Source organism: Gadus macrocephalus, chromosome 6 (genome assembly GCF_031168955.1).
Source record: "Gadus macrocephalus chromosome 6, ASM3116895v1".
Taxonomy (NCBI): Eukaryota; Metazoa; Chordata; class Actinopteri; order Gadiformes; family Gadidae; genus Gadus; species Gadus macrocephalus.
Window position 1 is genome coordinate 20,459,027 of NC_082387.1, and position 23,217 is coordinate 20,482,243.

General features: G+C 45.9%; 2 protein-coding genes across 2 annotated transcripts in view; one reads left to right on the forward strand and one right to left on the reverse strand.

The window, feature by feature from the left end:
- Positions 1–10,449: 10,449 nt before the first annotated feature.
- On the forward strand, positions 10,450–11,451 carry LOC132459971 (beta-microseminoprotein-like). Its single transcript, XM_060054897.1, has 4 exons — positions 10,450–10,599; positions 10,776–10,857; positions 10,958–11,063; positions 11,147–11,451. Exons 1-4 carry the CDS (start codon positions 10,480–10,482, stop codon positions 11,271–11,273), a joined length of 435 nt encoding a protein of 144 aa, XP_059910880.1. The 5' UTR covers positions 10,450–10,479; the 3' UTR covers positions 11,274–11,451.
- A 938-nt stretch (positions 11,452–12,389) lies between these two features.
- Positions 12,390–23,217, reverse strand: part of LOC132459122 (TOG array regulator of axonemal microtubules protein 1-like) — an 11,161-nt gene continuing 333 nt past the window's right edge. The window contains exons 2-18 of the mRNA XM_060053500.1: positions 22,413–22,462; positions 21,809–22,084; positions 18,703–19,139; positions 17,962–18,249; positions 17,423–17,839; positions 17,049–17,175; positions 16,840–16,945; positions 16,189–16,424; positions 15,659–15,817; positions 15,436–15,562; positions 15,247–15,340; positions 14,743–14,930; positions 14,396–14,615; positions 14,215–14,301; positions 13,682–13,968; positions 12,657–12,747; positions 12,390–12,579 (exon numbers count right to left, since the gene is read on the reverse strand). Coding sequence (XP_059909483.1) covers positions 13,742–13,968; positions 14,215–14,301; positions 14,396–14,615; positions 14,743–14,930; positions 15,247–15,340; positions 15,436–15,562; positions 15,659–15,817; positions 16,189–16,424; positions 16,840–16,945; positions 17,049–17,175; positions 17,423–17,839; positions 17,962–18,249; positions 18,703–19,108 — 2,682 coding nt within the window. The 5' untranslated portion in view covers positions 19,109–19,139; positions 21,809–22,084; positions 22,413–22,462 and the 3' untranslated portion in view covers positions 12,390–12,579; positions 12,657–12,747; positions 13,682–13,741. The remainder of the gene's footprint in view (positions 12,580–12,656; positions 12,748–13,681; positions 13,969–14,214; positions 14,302–14,395; positions 14,616–14,742; positions 14,931–15,246; positions 15,341–15,435; positions 15,563–15,658; positions 15,818–16,188; positions 16,425–16,839; positions 16,946–17,048; positions 17,176–17,422; positions 17,840–17,961; positions 18,250–18,702; positions 19,140–21,808; positions 22,085–22,412; positions 22,463–23,217) is intronic.

Below are 23,217 nucleotides of genomic sequence, written 5' to 3' on the forward strand. Positions count from 1 at the left end.
CCTTCACGGAAATCTTTGTAAGCAAACCTGGCAACCAGTTTGAAGGCGCGGCTGCGTCACATGGTGCTGTTCTGCGTTGCGTCAGATCTTTAAGTTGTATTCTAACCCTAGTATTTGTATTTCTTTTTCATATTTAATTACAATGAAACTTCAACTATGATTCAACTTGTTATAAAATCTGCGAGGGTTGACATTTCATGTCACCTCAATTACATTGTGCCCAGGGTATAAAACACGCACATACACAACGCCGCAATATAATCAATGACATTTTTAGTAGCCTATCTTACATCATAATTATATGAGTATGATTACGAATATACAAATAACAATGATGTGCTATATGGTTCAAACACTTCATTTTTTGTCACTACCACAGTCATTGGGACTCGAGTTTGCGAATTTGATGACAATTTGATTTGACAAGAGCGTCATTTTACTGAACCATGTAATATTATTGTGTTACGCCTCTTGTTTTCATAAACTTGTTTCTGCATCAGGACACCCGATTTAAGGTTAGATCTGCTCCTGTCTGCTCTGCACTAGGCTGGGACTGGGACTGGGACTGACTAGGACTGAAACTCGGACACGGACTACACGGGACTGGGTTTTGTATTGCCTGTTTTGTTAACGTTATTTGATTAAAGTTTCTCTTCCCTCTTAGTTCCCTTCAGTCTGTGAACTAGTTGTATTCAAAGTTTACTAATCTTAAACTAAGAGTGCACTTTTATAAACGTAAAGTTGGGCCAATTTAATCCAAATAAGTATTCAAATAGAACACGTAGGCCTATTATAAGCAGGGGTGTAGCCCCATACTCTGGGCCCTATACAAAAGCAATCTATGTGGGCCCCCTTCCTCTCTTGATCCAAAAAGTTACAAATAATTGGGCAAACAATTTTAGACATAAATCTGTAGTGGTGATTATTATTGTAGTCACTAATGAACTGTTCATACCACATTTAAACAATTATAATAATCTGTGACATAATAAACAGTTTGAATTACTTTGCCATGGTCAAAGAGGTTTGCTCATGTTTATTTTTGTATTTATCATTACTAAGCTATAAAACAAAGCTTAAAAATGGTTTAGTATTAGCTTATGTTCTAACCCATACATTGAGAAAATGCACTATACTAAAATACAACTGAACAAGATTTCACTAGATGATTTACTTTACTTTGCAGAATCCAGATTCAGCTTTCCAAGCCAATAACCTTGCGTCGCCACTATATGAGCTGATCTTGTCTCCCTCCTCAGTAACATCAGGAGTTGATGAGTGACATGCTACTGCTCCACTCTTTGTGGCTCTGTATTTTACTTAATTGATAGACATAATGTATGACATTGTAGATGTCATTTAATAATGATTCATTTGTTATATTGTTTAATTCATGTTTTACAATGCAATTATGCTCCAAGCTAGATCACTGACTGCCTTCAATCTAAACAACTGCTGATAATAGCTTAAACCCTTCTTAGGCCCTGTTTCTTAAACCACTCTTAAACCATTGTGTTCCCCTTCCTTTTGAAATAAAATAAATTAGGAGCTATTTTCCATCAGCTTGCTTTTTTTCTATTTTCTTTCTCAGATTTCCCTTAATTTCTCTTGAAAGACGTGACTATCGTGGTGCAAATTAGCTCTCAGGCATCAGCACTCCACCGGAGATCAGCTGCGCTACTGTTTTAGGGAATCCTTGTGCAGCAGTGGACTAAACCATTTGGGGTGACGTGAGCCTCCACTTTCTTTTGTACAGAAAGTTCAGCAATTCAAATGTTTATTCAGCCAAGCTACTAACAAATTAATTACTTAGAAAAATAATGAGAAATTACAAACAAAATATTACTTTGGATCCCAGGCTTTTCGAGGGCCCTCCCCCCCATTGGGGCCCTTGGTACCCAGTCCCACTCCCCCCCCCGCCCCCAGTACAACACCCCTGCTTACAAGTATACTACTAGTACATTGATATTAGTGTACTTACTACCCAAAGTATACCCTGAGAAAAATACTTGAACTTTACTTAAGTTTACTTAATGAAATTAACTTGCAGTATACATTTTGCTGAGGGTAAGGAGATGTCTGAGTGACGAGATATATATATATATATATATATCACATATATATTATGAATATATCATCATATAGACGAGTAACTATCTCAAACTGCATTTTCGTACTTCTCACACTGATCCCTCCGCGATGCCACATAAGAACGCCGTGACTCGAAAAAACGTTCTGCATTGTCGACAGTTATGTCATGCGTTTGCAAAGTCTCAGTAGTTGCCTTGAACCTGGTTAGTATGCTCTATCCCAGTAGTTCCCAACCTGGGGGGCACGCCAGAGAGCCAAGGGGGAGCGTGAAGACGCAATTTCAGAATGTATCAAATGCAGCAGCAGTGCCCCCGTGCCTACTTTATAACTGCTCATCCGAGCTTCAAATAACTATTTTAGGTCTCACGGGCCCCGCGATTGAAAATAGACCTGTCGCTAAGTCACGCCCCCTGTCGTTATGACGAAATCTGAAAAACAAACCAGACTCGATAACAATAACATAATGGAAAAATGGCAGCTGACAGTATATCAAATCAGGTTTTGGAGAGGTTTTGGGCGAAAAGGGATTTGATTTCTTCCAGGATCAATCGAAAGGGACTACATTACGCTATGGAGGGGTATACTCAAACCTTTTAAACAAACGCGATTAACTATTTACATGTGCAAAAACGCCAACATATTCTTTATTTTGCTGACCACTTGTTTTTTTATCCCAACAAAAGCCAGTTGGGATAAGGACAGTTCCTCTGCGTCTCTGTCGTAGATCGCACCATCTTTCAACGTCTGTTTAATGCAACTGCATCACCTTCTCTCACATGATCAGCAGCTCGCGGTTTCACTCCTCCCCCCCCCCCCCCCCCCCCCCAAGTGTAAATTGGGGTGCTAGCTCAAGCAACCTCATCGCAAACATGCTACGGCCACACTGCACGCGTTACTCGCGTTAAGAAACGCGCATAACGAGCTTCAAGTCTCAGGCGCGCATAACGTGCCTGAGACTTGAAGCTCTACTTGAACTCGCAGGAAATGACTTGTGAGCCTCTCTGCTATCCCAGCATGTACTGTATATATTTGGGAAGAAAAAAGACAGATTGTGTCTTAACCATCATTGAATTACTGTATGACTTGGTGTTGAGAACCGATCGATTCGATTGGTACTCTTTTTCCCGGGGGAATAAAACAAACAAAGTGAATTCAAAGTAAATATGCAGACAAGCTATTGCCAACCTCAAATTCTGTTCTGATGTTGCTTGTCATGTAGATGTCCTGCTTCTCCCTCTCCTGTAGAATTGTTACCCTGAATTGTCTCCACCTGTTTAAATTACTTAATTTGTTCACCTGTGTTTCCCTTTTCGATTTAAGTTGGCCCTTTCATGTTTTTTTTCTCAGATGGTCTGTAGGTAGGAGCCTCTGGAAGCGCCTGTCCTGTTACCTCGCCTGACATTTCTGGTTCTCGGGTCTGTTTATATTCTCCCAGTTTCCTGGTCGTATTTATCCCTTTTTTTTTATCAGCTGTTTTTTGTTCCAGTTTTTCTCTGCCAGTACAAGGAACTATTGTTTTAGTAACTGGCGAACAGAGTGGCATTTGGGTCCTGCTCCAGAACTCTTGCAACATGAACACTCTGGTGCGCCCAGAATGTTCCTGGCAAAGAACCTCAACATGTTTGTTTCCATGTTGGATTTGATGATTTAGTCAGAGACCCGCAACTTCATTGTCCTCAGTCGCCGATGCTCTGCCTGCATTATAGACCTGCATCATGATATTAGTAGTAATTAAAACCAGAATCATGTCTGAAATATCATGTAAAAAAAACAGAACCAGCAGCTGGCACAAGTGGCTGTCAGTGGGTTCCTCACCGCGTCTGTATAGTGGCCTTGAAGGGTGCAAAAATCGACCTCTACCTCCAAGCACGGAGCGATCTTGACATCCAGCCGCCCACATTGACTCCAGAAATTTAAATATTATCTTGGCCAATCAAGGATGGTGTCATAGCTGTGGTTGCGTTCAGGGGCGTTTCTAGGTTTCTGAAACATCCGGGGCTTAGCCCAAGAGGGAATAGGACAGTGCGCGTGTGGCAAATTTTGTTGTATACTTTATTGCGCTTGCATTTTTTTTCATAATGCTTTACCTAAATAAACAAAATAGGCAGGTAATTATAGCTTTGAATAGCTACCTGACTGCTGCTTATCCCCAGACATCTAAAGTTCCATTCAAGTTATTTCAGAGTAAAATGAATACAAGTGAGACAGACCTTACATTACCTATATCAGGTGTGTCAAACTAATTTTCACAAAGGGCCAATCTATGATGAAATGATAATCATACTAAGGGCTGACATGGAGTTTGCTGACATGCCTTCTTTTTAATCCAAAAAGTAAAAACAACATATCTATGGATGTATTGTATGCAACCTGTGTACAGGGTCATATAGGCTAGGTTTCATTTCAACATTTTGGGAGACAAATTATAGGTGGGGGGTATGGGGGTGCTCCCCCAGAAATGTTTGAGCGTCAAACACTTAATTTCCTGCATTCTGGTGGATTTTTATTCATCTATCTGTGCCTTTTCTGCATCATTTTATAGTGGAAAGGAAAAGACAACATTCAGGTTCATAAAGAAACAACTATTATGGAATATAATGCAGTAAGGCTCTCAGGCATCCTGGATTTTTCAAAACTTTCCGCAAATTGAAAACATATCACATGTTTTGGGTATTTCTTTTTTAGGAATCATGACTCAGCACCAGTGTTAACTATTTATGACACTTAACATTGGTAATGAAATGACAGTCGGCATTGGAATCGAAAAGGGCAGCAGCTAGCTAGTTAGCTAAATTGTAACTTAAGGCAAAAGTTGGAAACAAATCATGTTAGCATTCATCCTTAGACACTTGACACAATCAGTCATCAATATTGGCATGCTATTTAGCCTCATAGATTGGCCTATTTACAGACCACAAAAAACGGATATATTTTCTTCAATAAATTCATAAATTCATGGCTTAAAATCTTAAGCAGTAGAACAGAAATTCCTAGCAGTAAGCTACGCAAGAGTCCTAACAAATGGGGGCATGTGCGACGTGTGGATATAGCACAGGCTCTGCATGCAGCAAAAATTTATAATGTATATATTTTTTCTTTTTTTAACAAAAAAGATTCAGGGCTAATCAAATTAGATCCGGGGCTTTAGCCCCGAATAAAACAGCCTAGTGACGCCACTGGTTGCGTTACAGGCTGCCACTGGATTGTAACAATGACTCCTTAAGCAGCAAGCGGTATCTTTAACAACAGAGTCAACACAGCCATAGGTGCAGTAATCCCAGAAATAGACTCAATAACTAAACAAGAACAAGAGCAGTACTAGCAGAGTTTCTCATGGAAAATGCGCAGCAAAACAGAATGTGATCAGGATGGTATCCAGGCTAGCGATGGGCTACCCATGTTGAGTAATCTAGTGGTTAGTCAGCAAGTTAATGCTATGATACTTGTGGCCATTTCATTATAATGAAATGACACAATTTCTATAAACTTTATGTGAAAAAAGCTTTGATACATTAACTTAAGTGAACATGAGTTCAACTACCATGATAGTTCAAGATGTCAAACGACTTTTTTTGCTTTGTTTCGATTTAGCAAACCCTAGCAGCAGAAATGACATTATGCCTTTAACTTTGCTGTGGCGAATCTTCTGTAGACAAGGAACCCATCCACATACAAAGGTCTCCCTGTGCAATGAAGTACACAAACAACGTATTGTCGTGCTCTGCCAAAACAAGGATGGATTAATCCACACTGCTCTGAAATCATACCTTTGAGCAAATCTTCACCTGGACAGATGGAGAACGGTCTCCTCTGTTGCCTTCCATCTCTCATTACCTCCCAATCCTCTTGGTATCATGGCAAACACATTCAGAAGGCATCTTCTCTTCTGAAGCCGAACACCAACAACATCAACAACAAACATATGCCAAAGGATTCTCATTCATCAATGTTCTATAGGGTTACATTTTTAAAAAATTTAGGAGCCGGCCCTTTCAGCCAAGGTCGATGTCCTGCATTCCGTACTCCCCCTTAAACAACACTTTGGCAGGTTTCAGCAGTGTTCCTGCTTCTTTGGCAGCTGTGAGTACATTTTTTATCAAGATCTTTAACAAGGATTCAACTACATTGTGGGTGAAGTTAACCTTGTCTGCCCAATGTGAAATGGAATTTGACTGAGGGTCTCATCTCATCTTCATCCGCTTATCCGGGGTCGGGTCGCGGGGGGAGCAGCTCAAGCAGGGGGCCCCAGACTTCCCTTTCCCAGGGCCACATTGACCAGTTCTGACGGGGGGATCCCGAGGCGTTCCCAGGCCAGTGTTGAGATATAATCTCTCCACCTAGTTCTGGGTCTTCCCCAAGGTCTCCTCCCCACTGGACGTGCCTGAAACACCTCCCAAGGGAGGCGCCCAGTGGGCATCCTTACCAGATGCCCGAACCACCTCAGCTGACTCCTTTCTAAGTAAAGGAGCAGCGGCTCTAATCCGAGTTCCTCACGGATGGCTGAGCTTCTCACCCTATCCCTAAGGGAGACGCCAGCCACCCTTCTGAGAAAACTCATCTCGGCCGCTTGTACCCGCGATCTAGTCCTTTCGGTCATCACCCAACCCTCATGACCATAGGTGAGGATAGGACGAAGATCGACCGGTAGATCGAGAGCTTTGCCTTGCAGCTCAGCTCTCTTTTCGTAACAACGATGCGGTAAAGCGAACGCAATACCGCCCCCGCTGCTCCGATTCTCCGGCCAATCTCACGCTCCATCGTACCCTCACTCGCGAACAAGACCCCGAGGTACTTGAACTCCTTCACTTGGGCTAAGGACTCATTTCCTGCCCGGAGTAAGCAATCCACCGGTTTCAAGAGTCATGGCCTCAGATTTAGTGGTGCTGATCCTCATCCCAGCCGCTTCAAACTCGGCCGCCAGCCGATCCAGTGAGTGCTGAAGGTCACAGGCCGATGATCCAATGCAGATTTTTGCAGATGATGAACACACATCATCACATCATCTGCAAAAAGCAGTGACGAGATCCTCAGACCACCGAACTGCAACCCCTCCCCACCACGACTACGCCTTGATATCCTGTCCATGTATATCACAAGCAGGATTGGTGACAAGGCGCAGCCCTGGCGGAGACCAGCACCCATTGAGAACGAAACTGACTGGCTGCCAAGGACGCAGCTCTCGCTTTGGGAGTACAGAGATTGGATGGCCCTGAGGAGAGACCCCCTTACCCCATACTCCCGCAGCACCTCCCAGTTTTTCCCGGGGGACCCGGTCATACACCTTCTCCAGATCCACAAAACACATGTAGACCGGACGGGCATACTCCCAGGCCCCCTCCAGGATCCTTGCGAGAGTGAAGAGCTGGTCCGGAGTTCCACGTCCGGGGCAAAAACCGCATCGTTCCTCTTCAATCTGAGGTTTGACGATCGGCCGAACCCTCCTTTCCAGCACCTTGGAGTAGACTTTACCAGGGAGGCTGAGAAATATGATACCCCGGTAATTGGCACACACTCTGGTCCCCCTTTTTGAACAGGGGAACCACCACCCCGGTTCCTCAAAGTGTTCCTTCCAACGTCCAACGACCTCCTCAGTTGAGGTCAACAGAGTCCCATCATTACTGTACACAGCTTGGATGGTTCCCTGTTTCCCCCTCCTGAGATGCCGGATAGTCTTCCAGAAACACTTTGGTGCCGACCGAAAGTCCTTCTCCATGGCCTCTCCGAACTTCTCCCACACCCGCTGCTTAACCTCCGACACGGCAGCAGCTGCAGCACTTCGAGCCTGTCGGTACCCTGCAACCGAGTCAGGAGTCCTCCAGGATATCATATCCCGGAAGGCCTCCTTCTTCAATCGGACTGCTTCCCTGACCACCGGTGTCCACCACGGTGTCCGAGGGTTACCGCCCCTTGAGGAGCCTAAGACCCTGAGGCCACAGCTAGCCGCCACAGCTTCAGCAATGGAGGCTTTGAACACCGCCCACTCCGGCTCAATGCCCCCAACCTCCACAGAAATGCCAGAAAATGACTGAGGGGTTGGTTTCCTTTTTGCTTCTCTGGGACAGTAAATGCCCAACATCTCTCATCTGCACCATTCTGTTCCACAGAAGCCCCTCTGGTGTAGGTTCTTGGAGTTGATAAACCAGTACAGAACACTGATGGTAAAAACGCTGAGGCAGCTATTTGGTCAAGTTCACATTTTCCTTCTTATATTTAGTATTCCATCTTTTCTATCTGAAATCACAGCTTTCATAAATCCTGAACACACCCTGAAAGATATATACTCATGAAAAACAACAGGGCATGTTCTGAGAAAGGCCAACTGAGCAGCATGTGACTCCTGCTGTTTGCACTGTGACAGATTGATACTTATACTGACATACTGACACTTGGAACTGTACGGAGGCCCTGAAGGGCCATGGTGAGGGTGTACTTGTCATGGTGGGTATTTGCTTTTGTGATACTTTTGCGTTACCTTGCCAAACTTTTGTGTAACATTGCAAAAAGTTTTGCGTTACCTCACGATCAGTAACTCATAAGCGAAACACTGTTCAAACAATTACTCTTAACCACAACCTCTGAGCTGGGGATCCGTTGCTGGACCGTAAGACATAAGAAGGGCCATTTGATGCCAATACCAACCCCTCAGCTGCTCCACTGATCAACTTCTTTACGGACAGTAGGGGGTTAGAGACCCAGGTTTGGCAGGGACGAGGAGGGGAACAGGACGAAGGTGAATCCACGTACACTGTTCAATCAACGTACTGTAGAATACTATACGGTAAATAGTGCGGGTCAGATACAGGGATTTGGTAGGGACGGGTGTGGGGGCAGGGCAAAGGTGTTATCAGCCAACAGTTGGACTCAGAGACCGGGCTCTAGCAGGGAGGGGGATGGAAACAGAAGGAGGCAAAACCATATGTAACTGTTTAAGAGATTAATACATTACTCTTCACGCCATACTACCTCAAAACATTTTCTGGACGTTGCAGTGGGAATGGTCTCCCATTGTTATGTCACATTGTGAGAAGTTTTTTTTATTTATTCTGTAGTTGGCTCCCTTAGCAACGGACCCAATCCACCTCAGAATGTGGCAGTTAAAACTTTAAAAAAATTAAGGTTAACCGAGACCCACAAACATTATTTGAAATGATGGACCTCCTTAAAATGTTCATAGGACATACGATTAAAACGTGTTTGTTTTTTTAAACATATATACTGGGGTTATGAAGTTATGTTTGCCAGTATCGTGGGACATTTCCCTTCTAGCTGGGATAGCAGCATGTCTCATAGACATAGAACAAAACCTGCAGTTGTCTGATGACATGGCCCGCTTTGAGAGGGGGTAACAATTACATTTTGATGCAAGCCTATTTAATCTTGAATGGATATCCACATGGCTATAGGGGAGATCTATTGTCCTCAATGTGCAGACCCATATTAAGGCCGCACTTCAGATTAAAGATGGTCGTAATTAGAACCAGTGCATTGCCTGTTCAAAACTTGCTTGTTTGAGCCCATCTTTGGCCTCCAGTATTGCTGTTTGCAGCCATTTCAAGAACCGCTCATCCACACTACTTCACTCGATGCTACACTGCCTTGCTTTCCTCAGCACACACACGCACACGCACACACACACTGGACATGCATTCAATAAAACATTTTGGGCATGATGATATTTACGTAAATATTGCCCTGCTTATTTCCACAATAATCAGATCGTATGAATCCAAGTACTTTTAACTAGATATTTACTACTCTTACACTACTGTTTAGGTACTTTACAAACCTCATGTATTGTATTAATGTGTAGTGTCTAGGTTCTGTTCATAAGTGCAGCACATTGTCTGAGAAGACAATACAGATAAACTACTATCTAATCATTGTTTTGTGATTCCACTTACTCTAATCATGTATCTCTACGTACCTTACATTTCACAATTTATGCTAATATTGGAAACATATCCTCAACTTCACATTTGATGCTGACAATATATGCAAATGTATAGTTCTTAAATTGACTTGCTTAAGGCTACAGAAGTTAGCTAACTAGTACACTTGAATTAAAAAAGGAAATATAGGCACCTACCACCGGGACCCTTGTTGCTAAAGGTATAATTTGTTGTGAGGGATCAAAAAAGCTGGGCTAACAGCCGGACCCTCTGCTTGGAATGAAACCCCCTTTGTATTCGTCTTTTTGGGTGTGCTATATTGGGCTGACTCAATTCCAGAACTACTGCCACAAATCGTCTTTCGGAAATAAATATTTTTAATGCATTTAAACACATCACTGTGTTTTGTAAACAATGATTGCTAGGATTACGTAAGATTCCCTCCCCAAGGGAATCAAGCCATTTGGGTTTTGCTTTTCTTATTTGCAGTAACTCCCCGATGTTTGAGTCCAAAGGTCTCAGTGAGGTTCAATATTTAAAGCCAGTCCCAGAACACACAGACCGCACTATAAGACTCCATTCTCTGACCAGCATTCAATCCTGTTCTCCAGCCATCATGGTAGGCTGTTTTCTCATTACCTACATAGATAGGTCATCAATAATATTGATGCACGTTTATGTACATGTATGTTTATGTGTTTGTTGGCACATATTTTAATGCTGCGTATATTGTCATAGGATAATGACAATATAGCAAACAAGTCTGTAACTATCATGTTCTTCTCTTCCCCTTAGAGATTTCTGGTTGTAGCTTCAGTTGTGTGCGCCCTTGCAGCCGTGCTAGATGCCCACTGCTTCCGTGTAGCTTTGAAACCAGGTAAACATGTGGAGACAGATAAACAAGCACACTTTGAAATGTGTACACGTTAGATACTATCTTGTTATCATTTTGAGTTGATGTCTTGTTCACCCTGTAGGAGCAACTTCGTGTCAGGATACCGTGGACAACACGTGGCATGACGTAGGATCCAGCTGGAGAAACAGCCAATGCATGGACTGCCATTGTGGTGGATGCTGCGCAAAGTAAGTTTCACTTTCACCGTCAATTCAATGCTCCTTTGGGAAACGCTACCTCCTAATTTCTAATGAGTCATTTGTCATTGCAGTTTCATGACGCCTCAAAGCTATCCCGATGACTGCGTGTCCGAGTTCGATTCGGAGGCTTGTGAATTTAAAGTACACAAGAAGACTGACCCTTCAGTAGCATGCCCCATCTTCACCGCTACAGGATAGTAATCAGGCAGATGATTGGTTGGTTGCATGTACGGTCTGGTTATTTACAGTGTGCTTTAAAAAGTTTGAACTGGGCTCGAACAGTTCTACCTGAGTCATGCAAAAGTCAAAAAATAAAGTCTGTTCAAGTCTGTTCATGGGACTTTTATCATGCAACATTAAAACCAGTTTAATTTAATGTGCTGTTTGTTGTTCTCTCTTCAAAATGATGCGATGTTATGAAGGTGTGACTGTGGTCACATCTTTGCTCTCATTATTGACCACTGCATCATGAAAGGCCTTTTTTCTAGACCAAGAAAATCAATTAAACGTAGCATGTACTATACATTGCCTCGAACGGCATCCGGACTACAGTCCGTTTGTATAAAACTGATTCTTAATGACCTGAAGGAGCAACTGACCAACATGACCAATGTATTAATTCAAATCAATGAGTCTCTTCAACAGATTGCCTCTTGCGCAAATAAAATGGCAAATAAACCGTTGACCAATGTCTCCTTTTTTTCCCCTCCAATGCTGCAAAACACAAAATGAAAGGTGTTATGTTTCTGTGCCGGATTTACCTAAAATCTCTGTATGAGCCTCTGTCTCGTCTGAAGGCCAGCGGCATTAGGAGGTGGTAAGGGCACTGCGTCAGGCATGGGGCCTGGGGAGTTCCTGCAGGGGGACCCCCTGTCTGATGGCTCAATTGTCGGGATGCACGATATATCGGCAGTGATATCGTTATCGGCCGATGTTAGTCATTTTTAACATATCGGCATCGGCCCGATAAGTAAAACTGATCCGATATTAACAGCCGATATTTATTTCCGTCTAGTTGCAGTTGTGTGTGTTTTTTGCCCATGCGCAGCTTGTTTGGTCATGTGACAGTGTCAGTGACGCAGCCAGAGACGCATGGAGAGGCAGTACAGGAGTGTTTGTCACCTTAATTGAAAATAATCAATGTCTGCGGTTTGGATGTTTTTTACGGTCTCAAATGAAGGTACTCGAATTGCAATATGCAGTACTTGCAAAGCCGAAGTAATGCGCGGAGGATGCCGTATCAAATCATTCAACACCACTAGTGGTGCAACGGTTCACGGGTTTCCCGTGAATCCCGTACGGATCAACACTCACGGTTCGGGACGCAAGTGATCCGGTGTGAAAACGGCCACGGCCACGGCCAGATGGCCTAGTGTGAGTGCACCCTTAAGCTCAACGGTGCTCCTCGTACGCACATGGGCATGGTTATACGCCTGTTCCTGCAGGGTCCTCGGGTTGGTTAAGCGGGTCATTATCCATGGCTTCAGCTGGTAACCTTGATCACCTAATGATGATATATTTTTTAACAACTGTACATAACCCAGCAATAGTATTTTAAACATGCAGTAGCCTAGTACTCACCAAGGAGCCAGCCATCTTCCACAGCGCCTTCTTGGAGACGCAGACCAACAGAGCTGTTCTGCATGATGATTGAGTCGTGTGTTCCTCCAGGCTACCGCGCAACAACGTTTAAAAAGGACAGATTTGCATCACAAACGATTTGCACGTTGACAGAATGAAACCCCTTTCTGTTAAAATAGTTAAATTCGTTAGTTGACGGTGCTTTCATGGCTATGTGGGTGCAATCCATGGCTCCAATTATGTTTGTGAATCCGGCGATGGCGTGAAAGCCCTGTTTGATTTCGGCTTGTTGGGGATCTCTGTAAGGGAACTGGATGTAGTTTGGGGCAAGGGAAATAATTGCGTCCAACACCGCCGGCATGGTCCTACTCATCGATGGCTGGGAAATGCCGGATATGTTTCCAACCTCACGCTGATATGTGCCAGCTAAAAATCCCAGGGTGGAAAGGAGTTGGATATTCACAGGGATTGCGTTCGCGAGTCTCATGTCTCGAGCCAACATTGGCCCTAAATGCCGACAGAAATCCAGCAGTACATTCTTTGGGAAGCGGTACCTACTAAGAAGCCACTCTGTGCTCTCCCCAAGCAGATCACCACGATCTTTAAAAATGCGCTCCCTGCGCGTTTTCAAAAATTCCTCACAGCTGTCTTTTATAGGGTTTGAAACCAATTAGGTAATTTGTCCGTTTAAAATTAGACAAAGGAGTAATTGAATGTTTTCTAATTAAAGTGAACACGGGACATATGTGGATGTCGATTGCCTAATGCAGACGTTGACACTCTTAAATGCTTTGCTTTGCGCTTGTAATATCGCTATTCTACCACTTGATTCTGTTCGTAAGCATGGCCAGAGCTGTGCTTGAATTTACACGCATTCCTATGTCGGTAAATTCCATACTTTGCGTGGCAATGATCTTACTCCCTCCTTACGCACAAATCTGTGCGTAAGTACGGTTGATAAATGAGGCCCCAGGCTTTGATAACAGGCTTTGTGAGGCTACCTGTTAAAGTGCAACACAACCTACCTGTAAAAGTGCAAAGAGAGCAGTGAGTCTTCTTGTTCCCGTCCTTACGTCATTTTTTATTCAGGACATGGTTCTCAGCAGCTGGTTGAGGTCCCTGCCGACGCTCGGGGGCTGGGAGACGGCGCTCTGCCGCAGGCCGGGCCCCATCTGATGGTGGAGGGCTCGGCACAGGCTGGTGGTCGCCCGGTGCACGCTGCCGCTGGACGGGCCCAGCAGGCACCACAGCAGGGGCAGCGCCTTCTGCTCCACCAGCTGGGGCCGGCGGGGGTACAGCTCCGTCACCAGCTCTGGGGGGGAGGAGGAGACGGAGGGAAAGGGGGAGGGGAGGAGACAGAGGAAGAGAAGGAGGATGAAGCCAAGGTAGAGACAAAAGAATGGGAGACAGGAGTAGACCGAGGAAGAGAAGGAGGAGATGGAGGCGGCAGAGCAGAGTGGATCAGATGCCTCTTGATTGGCCACACAATGGTATACGTATGTTTGGTGCTGATCATTGCAAAAAACAAAACAAACAAACATTATATCCATTAACAAACCTGCAACCTTCCCGATCAGTTCCACCTTTGCTTGGCCGCTAAGAGCCCGTGCCTTGAAGCAGAACGGCTCCAGGAGGAGGCTGCTGTCTGGAGAGGGCCAAGGGAAGAACACATGAGTAACAAGTACAACGCCGTGGTCAGACCGGACCATGTTCCGGACAGCTCCCCACCGGGCCCTCACCGAGGTTCAGCACCAGCTCGCAGAGGGCCCCTGTGGCGGCCGAGTACACGGCGCAGTTCTTGGAGTTCAGGTGGTTGTCCACGATGGCGGGCACCAGGTGGTTGAGAACCCCGGACAGGTCGTCCTTCAGCAGGCGCACCATCTCCTGCAGGGCCTCCAAGGCGTACAGGTTCACCTTACGGTTGGACTCCTGCAGGCGGTCTCTGAAGGCGTCAAACACCTGGGGGAGCGGGAGAAACGGGGAACAGATGAACAAAAAGGGGACAGGAGGGAGTCTCACCCGGAAAGCGAATAAGGGCGAGTGTGAGGTAGTGGGCGTTTACGAGCGGTGGGGGTGTTTTACGGACCGGGAACAGGCTGCGGATAACCATGCTGGGGTTGTCCTGGCAGTCGGCCACCAGCTGGTCGATGCCTTTGATGCGCTCCCTGAACTCCTTGGACTCCAGCAGAGCGGTGAGCTGCCTGATGTACTCAGCCTTGTCTTCGATTATGTGACCCTGAGGTTTGGAGCTGTACTTGCTGTTGGGCTCCCTGTAGGGTATCACAAAATATAATGTCATGAAATTGCATACATGCTCACTACATATATATATATGATCTTGGAAATAAGATAAAAGATATTCTTAAAGTTTGCTTGAAGTTGAGAAAACGAACAAATGCATAAATAAATATAGGAGAGACATTGCAAACAAAAGACACCCGAGAGAGGAGCTGACCTCATAGCATAAGTAAGGGTTTTACTTTCACCAACATATTTCAAAGGTGGCTGTCATGTGTCTGGGAGGAGTCTCACCTGGGGGTTCTGGTGGTTGTGTTGGTCGGGGTGGCGGTGGTGGCGGGGCTGGGGGCTATGGTCGGTTTCGGGAGCTTCCTTTTGAGCGTCGAGGCCCTGACGGTGCCACTGCCGGGAAGCGAGGGTGGGGTCTGGGGCGTCTCACCCAGACCCTGACCCTGACCCTGACACAACAAACACAACAACAACGTTCACAAGACCCGTCACCAAGCGGTAGGGTGGGGCGAGAGGGCGGGGCCTTCCGTACCTTTGCCTCGAGTCCGCTGACCGTCTTGCGGGCGGCGGAAAGGTCCTTGGTGGGGATGTTCTTCTCCAGCATGCTATCAAAGTCCTGGTGGGAGGACAGGAACAGCAACATCCGGCGGCCAAAGGACCTGAAGGGGGAGGAGTGAGACCGGCACGTCACCGAGCCGTTGGACACACGCCAAAGCCTTCAGCCAACACAGGAAGTCACCGGGGGCTCTACATGCCTGGGTTCCTGGGAGGAGTCCAGGGCCAGCTTGACCACGGCCGGGAGGATTCTGTCCGTCACGTCCTTCCCTCCGGACAGCAGGCGGGCCACGCCCAACCTCTCCAGCAGATCGGCCAGGTGCTGGGCGGCGCACTTCCTCACCACCGCGCTCAGGTGGCTGCAGACACACACGGGTAGGTTCACCATGAAGGACGCACACAAAGAGACACAAACCACAGAAATGCACAACAGATGGAAATAGGGAAACATAGGCTAGACCTCTTGAGTATCCTACCTACCAGTCCAAAGCAGATTAAGGATTTTAGAAACGTTTCCTTCGACACTCAAGTCCTATTTAATCGTCTATTTTTTCTGTTGTGTGTTTGCTGCTGCCGCTGATTATTTGTACTATTATAAATCACAGATTTAATCTTGCAATACCGATACTCTGGTAGATATACTAGAAAACACAACAAGGCGCAATACAGTGTGTTTGTGTCTGCGTTGTGTGTGCGTGTGTCTGTGCATGTGTGCGTGCAGCCCCCTGACCTCAAACCCCCGTCCAGGAAGGCGTTGATGCAGCGTGCCGGCGTGCAGTGCCGCACCATGTGGCCCAGCGCCGCGTCCACTTCCTGCCGCATGAAGGCGTTGCTCTCGGCCACCTTGTGCAGCAGCGCCCTGGCCGTGGTGTCCACCTCCTTGTCCATGTCCCGCTGCAGGTGGCAGTACAGGACGCCCAACGTGCACACGGCTACGCGGGACACGCCCGAACGCAGGTTCTTCACCTGAGAACCAGACACACACGGAGACACAGACACACACGTGGTAGACACCACTCTCACTCTGTAAAGGTTCTTTGAGTGTCTTGGAAAGCGCTACATGAATGAAATGCATGCGTTACATTATAGTACGTTTCACACTCCTCGCTTCATTCAAGGCTGTGTTTTGCTAACTTTGTTCATGTCGAATCAACCACTTGTTCTATGGTGTAGAATTGATGGGGATGGTTTTACACACAGCGAGGTACATAGACTAAGCTGTAGACAGGACTGAGTTTGTTTTACACTTGCAGACAGTGACGGACTGTCCACACCCAGCCGCCCGCCCACTCACACGCCCACCCACAGTGACAGACGCTTGTCTCCATGTTACGCGCTAGAGAGAGCGCACCAGGGAGCAGGCCCAGAGAGGGGGAGCTACCTCTTGCACGAGGGCGAGGCAGACGTCGCGGAGCCTGGGGCGCAGCGTGTCCCCGTGGTTCTGGGCCAGACTGCGCAGCACCATGAGCCCTTCCATCTTCTCCTCCCTGCGTTCAGAACCACAGCAGGTCAGTCAAATGAAACAAATGAAGTTCGGATTGCATCGACAAATTCGAGTGTGTGTGTATGTGGTGTGTGTGTATGTCTCACCAGTTCTCTGAACTGATGAGAGTGAGGCTCTGTGTCATGGCCAGCTCAGGTTTGGCAAAGGGGCGGGGCCTTGGGGGCTCTGCTGGGTCTCGCTGGGGGCCGCTGAGGGAGCCCTGGGCCGGCTCATCTGCACACACACACGTTTTGAAAAATAAACGCCATAATTACCAACTTTCGCCAATAGATAGCATCAGTTCACCGAAAGGAATTAAAGGCGTGTTCCATATAGACGCCTGTCCCAAATACAAGCCGCTTGAGTTCAGGGATTGAAACAAATAAAAGCACGGGCTGATAATTAAAGTTTTGCAGTATGCAGGCTCAATACTATAAATTACATTGAATTGATTTATTTGTGTAAGAGATGCCATTCTTACCTCTGCTATCCAACAGCTTCTCCTCCAGCTTGGGCTCAGCGGTCAGGCTCTGGTTGGGGAAACAGCGGCCCCCGTTTTTCTGCCGCTTCCCAGAGGGCCCGGCCTCTTCCCCTGCCTGGTGGGGGGGCTGGCCCCGGAGCTTCTCCCGCTGGATCCTGCCGTTCCTCAGAGGCTCCTGCACAGGGGGAAACGGGCTGAACGAGTACTTACCTCTGCCCACCACGCCTTCAGGAACGTCAGAGGCCGGCGGGCTGCCCGGGGCCTGGGACCTCTGGCCGCGACCGGACTGGGAGCGCTCCGTCCCAGGGAGGTCCGCCTCGGCGCCTCCGAGCGCCCGACGGCGGGAGGGGGCAGCGGCGTTCCAGGACGAGGGGGAGGAGCTCAGCGGGGCGGCCCGCAGAGGACCAGTTGGATCCACTGTGAAGGACACTGTTTAAAAGTACACCTTAAGCATATTTTAATGCGACAAATAAACTTGTAATAACTTTTTGTATATTTAAATTATATTTGCAATACACTAAAGTATACGACTTCTTCACCTGGGGGGCTTTGGCCCGGGGAAGTGTCCTGGCTCGAGGCGGCACCCAGAGCCAGTGCACGGGGGGACACGGTGTCGGAGTGGGCCGCCGTGATCCAGGCTTCCTGGCCGTCAGCCTCCTCAGCCACAGCCAACCGGGGCAGCCTAGACCCACGAGGGTAGCGGGGGTTATGGCCCGGTGGCTTGGCCTCAGTAGGGGGGCGGAGGACGATCCTGTCATTGGCATCAGCGGCTGGGGCAGCCAACCGGGGCAGCCTAACCCCACGATGGTGGTCAGGGTCAGCCACTTCTAATGAGGGGCAATTGAAGTAAACTTTAATAAAACATTTTAAGTGTATTACACAGGACTTGAAAATAAGTGTACTTTACATAAGTACCCTAAATGACCACGTATTCGCAATTATTCTAAGGCACCGTAATGTAATTTGAGATTAACTTTCTGTAAGTATACTTATATACACTTCTACTTTGCTATTTAGTATACTTTTTTTTTAAGTACACATACGTACAATTTACAATACACTTACAATAAAATACACTTTTTTATAAGTACAAGAATTAGTATACTTATTTTTCAGTACATTAAAGTGGAACTTAATGACATTTATTGTGAAGTACACTTTTGAAAAGTACATACGTTAAACATACTTTCAATTAAGCACAAAAAGTAAAAGTATACTTGTAATAATTCTTGCATACTTCAATTACATTTGCAATACACTAAAGCATACGACTTCTTCACCTGGGGGGCTTTGGCCCGGGGAAGTCTCCTGGCTCGAGGCGGCACCCAGAGCCAGTGCACGGGGGGACACGGTGTCGGGGTGGGCCGCCGTGATCCAGGCTTCCTGGCCGTCAGCCACAGCCAACCGGGGCAGCCTAGACCCACGAGGGTAGCGGGGGCTATGGCCCGGCGGCTTGGCCTCAGTAGGGGGGCGGAGGACGAGCCTCTCGTTGCTGCCACCAGCTGGGGCAGCCAACCGGGGCAGCCTAGACCCACGAGGGTAGCGGGGGTTAAGGCCCGGTGGCTTGGCCTCAGTAGGGGGGGCGGGGACGAGCCTGGTCACCTCGGTGAAGAACTCCCTGTCGGCCATCATGTTGGAAGCAGGGGTCAATTGAGTCGGCAAAGAAAACAATGTCTTCCTGTGCATCGTCGCTGTTCGATGATCTCTCTATGAGTCTCTGTAATAAAACATATTAAATGTATTATTTATTGTGAAAAGATAATAAAACGACATGCGTTGTACGCTCCTATCACGGTGTCTCATTAAGTTTGCAATTACTTGCACTGGAAGTCGATAAAGACACAGAATAATTCTGTAAAATCACGGTTCAACACTGAAAAGTTGAACCAACCACGAGTGTGAGTACAGTGCATACCGAACCGTGTAGGCCTACTAACATAAACGTCAGTAGCCCACTAGCTAGTAAGAGAGTGCGCTAACACCTCCAGCAGCAGCATTGCTTCAGATATCACTCTCATTAAGTGCGATGTCGTGAGTACATGCAGCACGAACGTTCCACAAATGTGGGTTACCGATCTGTATATTCATGCCGTATAACGGTTACGGTGACAGAAGTTACGATTACCGATAAATCGATCGGTGATTTCACAGTGAAAAACGATTTACAATAACATACATAATTGTTAGCGTTATCGATCAGTTAGATGACTTTTTAAAATGACATTGAACTTTTCGACGAGGGGTGCATGGGCCCTTTGGCGTTTGGAGAGCGAGGTGAGAGGCCGTGGCGGGCCCGAGGTCCACGACGCCCCGAGCACGGGTATTTCAATCGAGCAAAATGTGGCAGATTCATCTTTTACACTTCGATAAATATATAATTGACATGTAATCATTTGCCTTGGACGGATTTATAATAGCATTGACATAAAATGGGACTACTTTATTACTTAGAGCAATAGTTCATGACTTACCTCTACTTGGCGTCGAAGGGCGAATGAAAACTTTAGAACTTGAGCAGACACTTGATTGACACGAGACATTATGACGAGCCCAGCTTCCCGAACCTATCATTGAGCGCATTGTGACCTCACAGTAATTTGTGTGTTTTAGTACAATCCTGGCTATAGGATACCGCAGATCTTGAAACAAATATATCACCAAAACACTGATGCTTTGCATCATTGCGTGTGCATGCTATTGATACTGAAAATTGCACCATGTGATGTGACCGTGTGAGGATTAAACCAACCTGAGTTGGACATTAGTGAATCACACATATGAATGCATGCGTTCATATAGGCGCGTGCCGTCCATATGGGCAGGTGGGGCGGCGAACTCCCTGCAAAAGCATGCTCCCAAAAAAATAGTTCCTCAGTAAATCTTTGCTCCAAGTTTATTTTTAATAATGTGATTTTCACATTAACTATCGATAGTTTCTGTAGGTTTTCTGATTATTTTGGTCTGTTGATATTAAATTGATGGTGGCTATTCTAATTGAGTTTAACGAGTCATGCAATGTGGGGCAGGGGAGCTCAACGACCGCGTCCCTCCGTATGTTTCTCGCATAACCCTGCAGGCTGCAATAAGAATTGCAATCCGCGCTATAAGACGCCCATATGGTCGTAAAGTCTGCTGCATGGTCATATTCTAGGACTGTAGTTGTTTAAAGTCGAATTACTCCGCCTGTATCTTTCGGCATTGAAGCCTATTTATTTATTTATTTATTTCAGCAGGTATTAAAATTGTATACCTGATTTCATACCTGATTTAAACAGCTGTTATTGAGAAATATCTGATTTCAAAAGTGTTGTTATTGAGAGATTTGCACACATCGTCGTGCCAAGTTCCAAATCGAAGGTCTGCTTGATTGATGACTTCCATTTCTACTTTTCATGTATTTGCAATGCACTCGCTAAGCCTGTTAGATTGTTAAAATAAAATATGGAAATAACTTCCCTATAATGTCGAATTTGTCCTTTGAAATTGTGTTTCCATTGCACATAGGCGGTTCTAATTAGCCCGACATCATATGACGTGTTGCGGATGGCACTTCAAAAGCGTGCAGTAACATTAGGCTATTAGTTTATTTTTACATGTTTTAATGTAGCTCAAAATATACATGTTAAAAATATGTATAAATTGTGGGTATGGTCATACGCCAGTAGTTTCTGCCCCACCGAAATTAAGGGGCATCGCACGCTAATTTGCACAGTATAATATTCAACATTTCCACATTCAATCGTCATAAAATATCTGATTGCCTAAACTACTACGCTACTACACATTACAATGTTATGGTTTGGCAGCAGGTGGCAGTATAGGACCTGAAACCAAACCTTTCAAACCCGCAAGAAAGACCCTCACATCAATTTGGGGGCCGATTTGAAATCTTTAGTGTCCACTCACAGGCCACACTCACAGGCTTACTTTAGTGCTCAAAAGTTTGAAACATGGCCGGTTAGCTTTTTCCTTTTGGCTCTGTGTTTCTTTTCCATGCTGAGAACAACACAATATTCAGTTATGCAATTTATTTATTATTGGGCGATTTAAGTCACTAGTCCAAGACAGATGCTTATGTCCAATGGCCTATTGTTGGCTAGGTCTGTTGGTTTATGGTCTGATAACAGATGCTCATTCAATCAGGGACAATGACAAAATAACATTATTCAAACACCACATCCTTCAAATGAATCATCTACTTTTGACATTCTATAATTGTGGGTTGCACTTGGTGATCATGCATTAGGGCTAATGCATGATCCCTTGGCCTCCGCGTTTTCTCCCGGAGGCCAAAGGGGAAGCCAGGCTTCCCTGTTTTTTACATTTATATTAACAGTTTCGGTTATTCTTTGGTGCCGTTTTGAAGGATTAACCAATCAGGCCTACCGTCATGACACTGCCCTCCTGTGATTAGTCAGCAGGGTTCCAAGGGAAGCCACCTCTGCATCGGGCCCTTGGCTTCACACCAATCAAATCAAAGTATCAACGTCAACGTAAACAAATAGCGGGGAGATAAGCACGTTTCTATTTTTATCATATTATCGTATAAGCAAGTAGAGTTATGGAGGGTCGAGATTTAGAGTGTTTAGTAAAATTAACCAACTGCCACATGGGCAGCATCTAAAAATTAAATCTGACGGCAGGCCAATGTCGAAGCTTCATCTGTGGAGAGAAAGAAGAGTGGTTATTGCACTTTAAATGAGTATAGAACACAACCAGTGTGCCTCACAGATACAATGTCATGGGCCAGGCAGATGCTATACAAAAGCCACCTCCATGTGCCCACGGAACATCAGGCAGGGATTAAAAGTGACTATAGTGAAAAGGCCGTATAAATCATTTCGCTCATTTTATATGTTGTGCTCTACAAATTATTTGTCATTTTGGTTGGTCGGTATTAATAGATCACTCAACACACTCAGTTATATTTATCATATATATATGCAAGTTAAAGTTTATCTCACATTTTGAGTCTAGCGGTTTCTCTCACCTGCACCAGTAGAGGGCAGTAGTTTTGCGATTCGGTTGTTTGGCCTTTCTCTAAAAACAAGTTTAGAAGTGAGAGGGAGAGGGAGATGGAGAGGGGGGGACACAGAGAGAGAGAGAGAGAGAGAGAGAGAGAGAGAGAGAGAGAGAGAGAGAGAGAGAGAGAGAGGAGAGAGAGAGAGAGAGAGAGAGAGAGAGAGAGAGAGAGAGAGAGAGAGAGAGAGAGAGAGAGAGAGAGAGAGAGAGAGAGAGAGAGAGAGAGAGAGAGAGAGAGAGAGAGAGGAGAGAGAGAGAGGAGAGAGAGAGAGAGAGAGAGAGAGAGAGAGAGAGAGAGAGAGAGAGGAGAGAGAGAGAGAGAGAGAGAGAGAGAGAGAGAGAGAGAGAGAGAGAGAGAGGAGAGAGAGAGAGAGGAGAGAGAGAGAGAGAGGAGAAGAGAGAGAGAGAGAGAGAGAGAGAGAGATGAGAGAGAGAGAGAGAGAGAGAGAGAGAGAGAGAGAGAGAGAGAGAGAGAGAGAGAGAGAGAGAGATGAGAGAGAGAGAGAGAGAGAGAGAGAGAGAGAGCGCGCGCGCACACACAAATAGTAGGATATTAGTCTTGCTTTGGCGTATTGTGCAGTTCTCTGCTCAGCGAACGCACTTCGACTTTGAAATAAAAACAATCAGTTTTGCATGCATGTGAGGCTGTCAGCATATTGGTGCAAATACCGCCGTGAATCTCGGACCCTTGTCATGCATTCTAATTCCAATCATTTGCGCCCACAGTTAGTCCGTGGACATACGAAGATTTCATCTTTACAAGGGATTATTCT

What these genes read in the sequence shown, in the direction of transcription:
- LOC132459971 (XM_060054897.1), top strand. Translation starts at nt 10,480, where the DNA reads ATGTTTGAGTCCAAAGGTCTCAGTGAGGTTCAATATTTAAAGCCAGTC. An exon ending in CCTGTTCTCCAGCCATCATG is followed by an intron (nt 10,600 to 10,775) that starts GTAGGCTGTTTT and finishes TCTTCCCCTTAG; the next exon opens with AGATTTCTGGTTGTAGCTTC. An exon ending in TGTGGTGGATGCTGCGCAAA is followed by an intron (nt 11,064 to 11,146) that starts GTAAGTTTCACT and finishes TTGTCATTGCAG; the next exon opens with TTTCATGACGCCTCAAAGCT.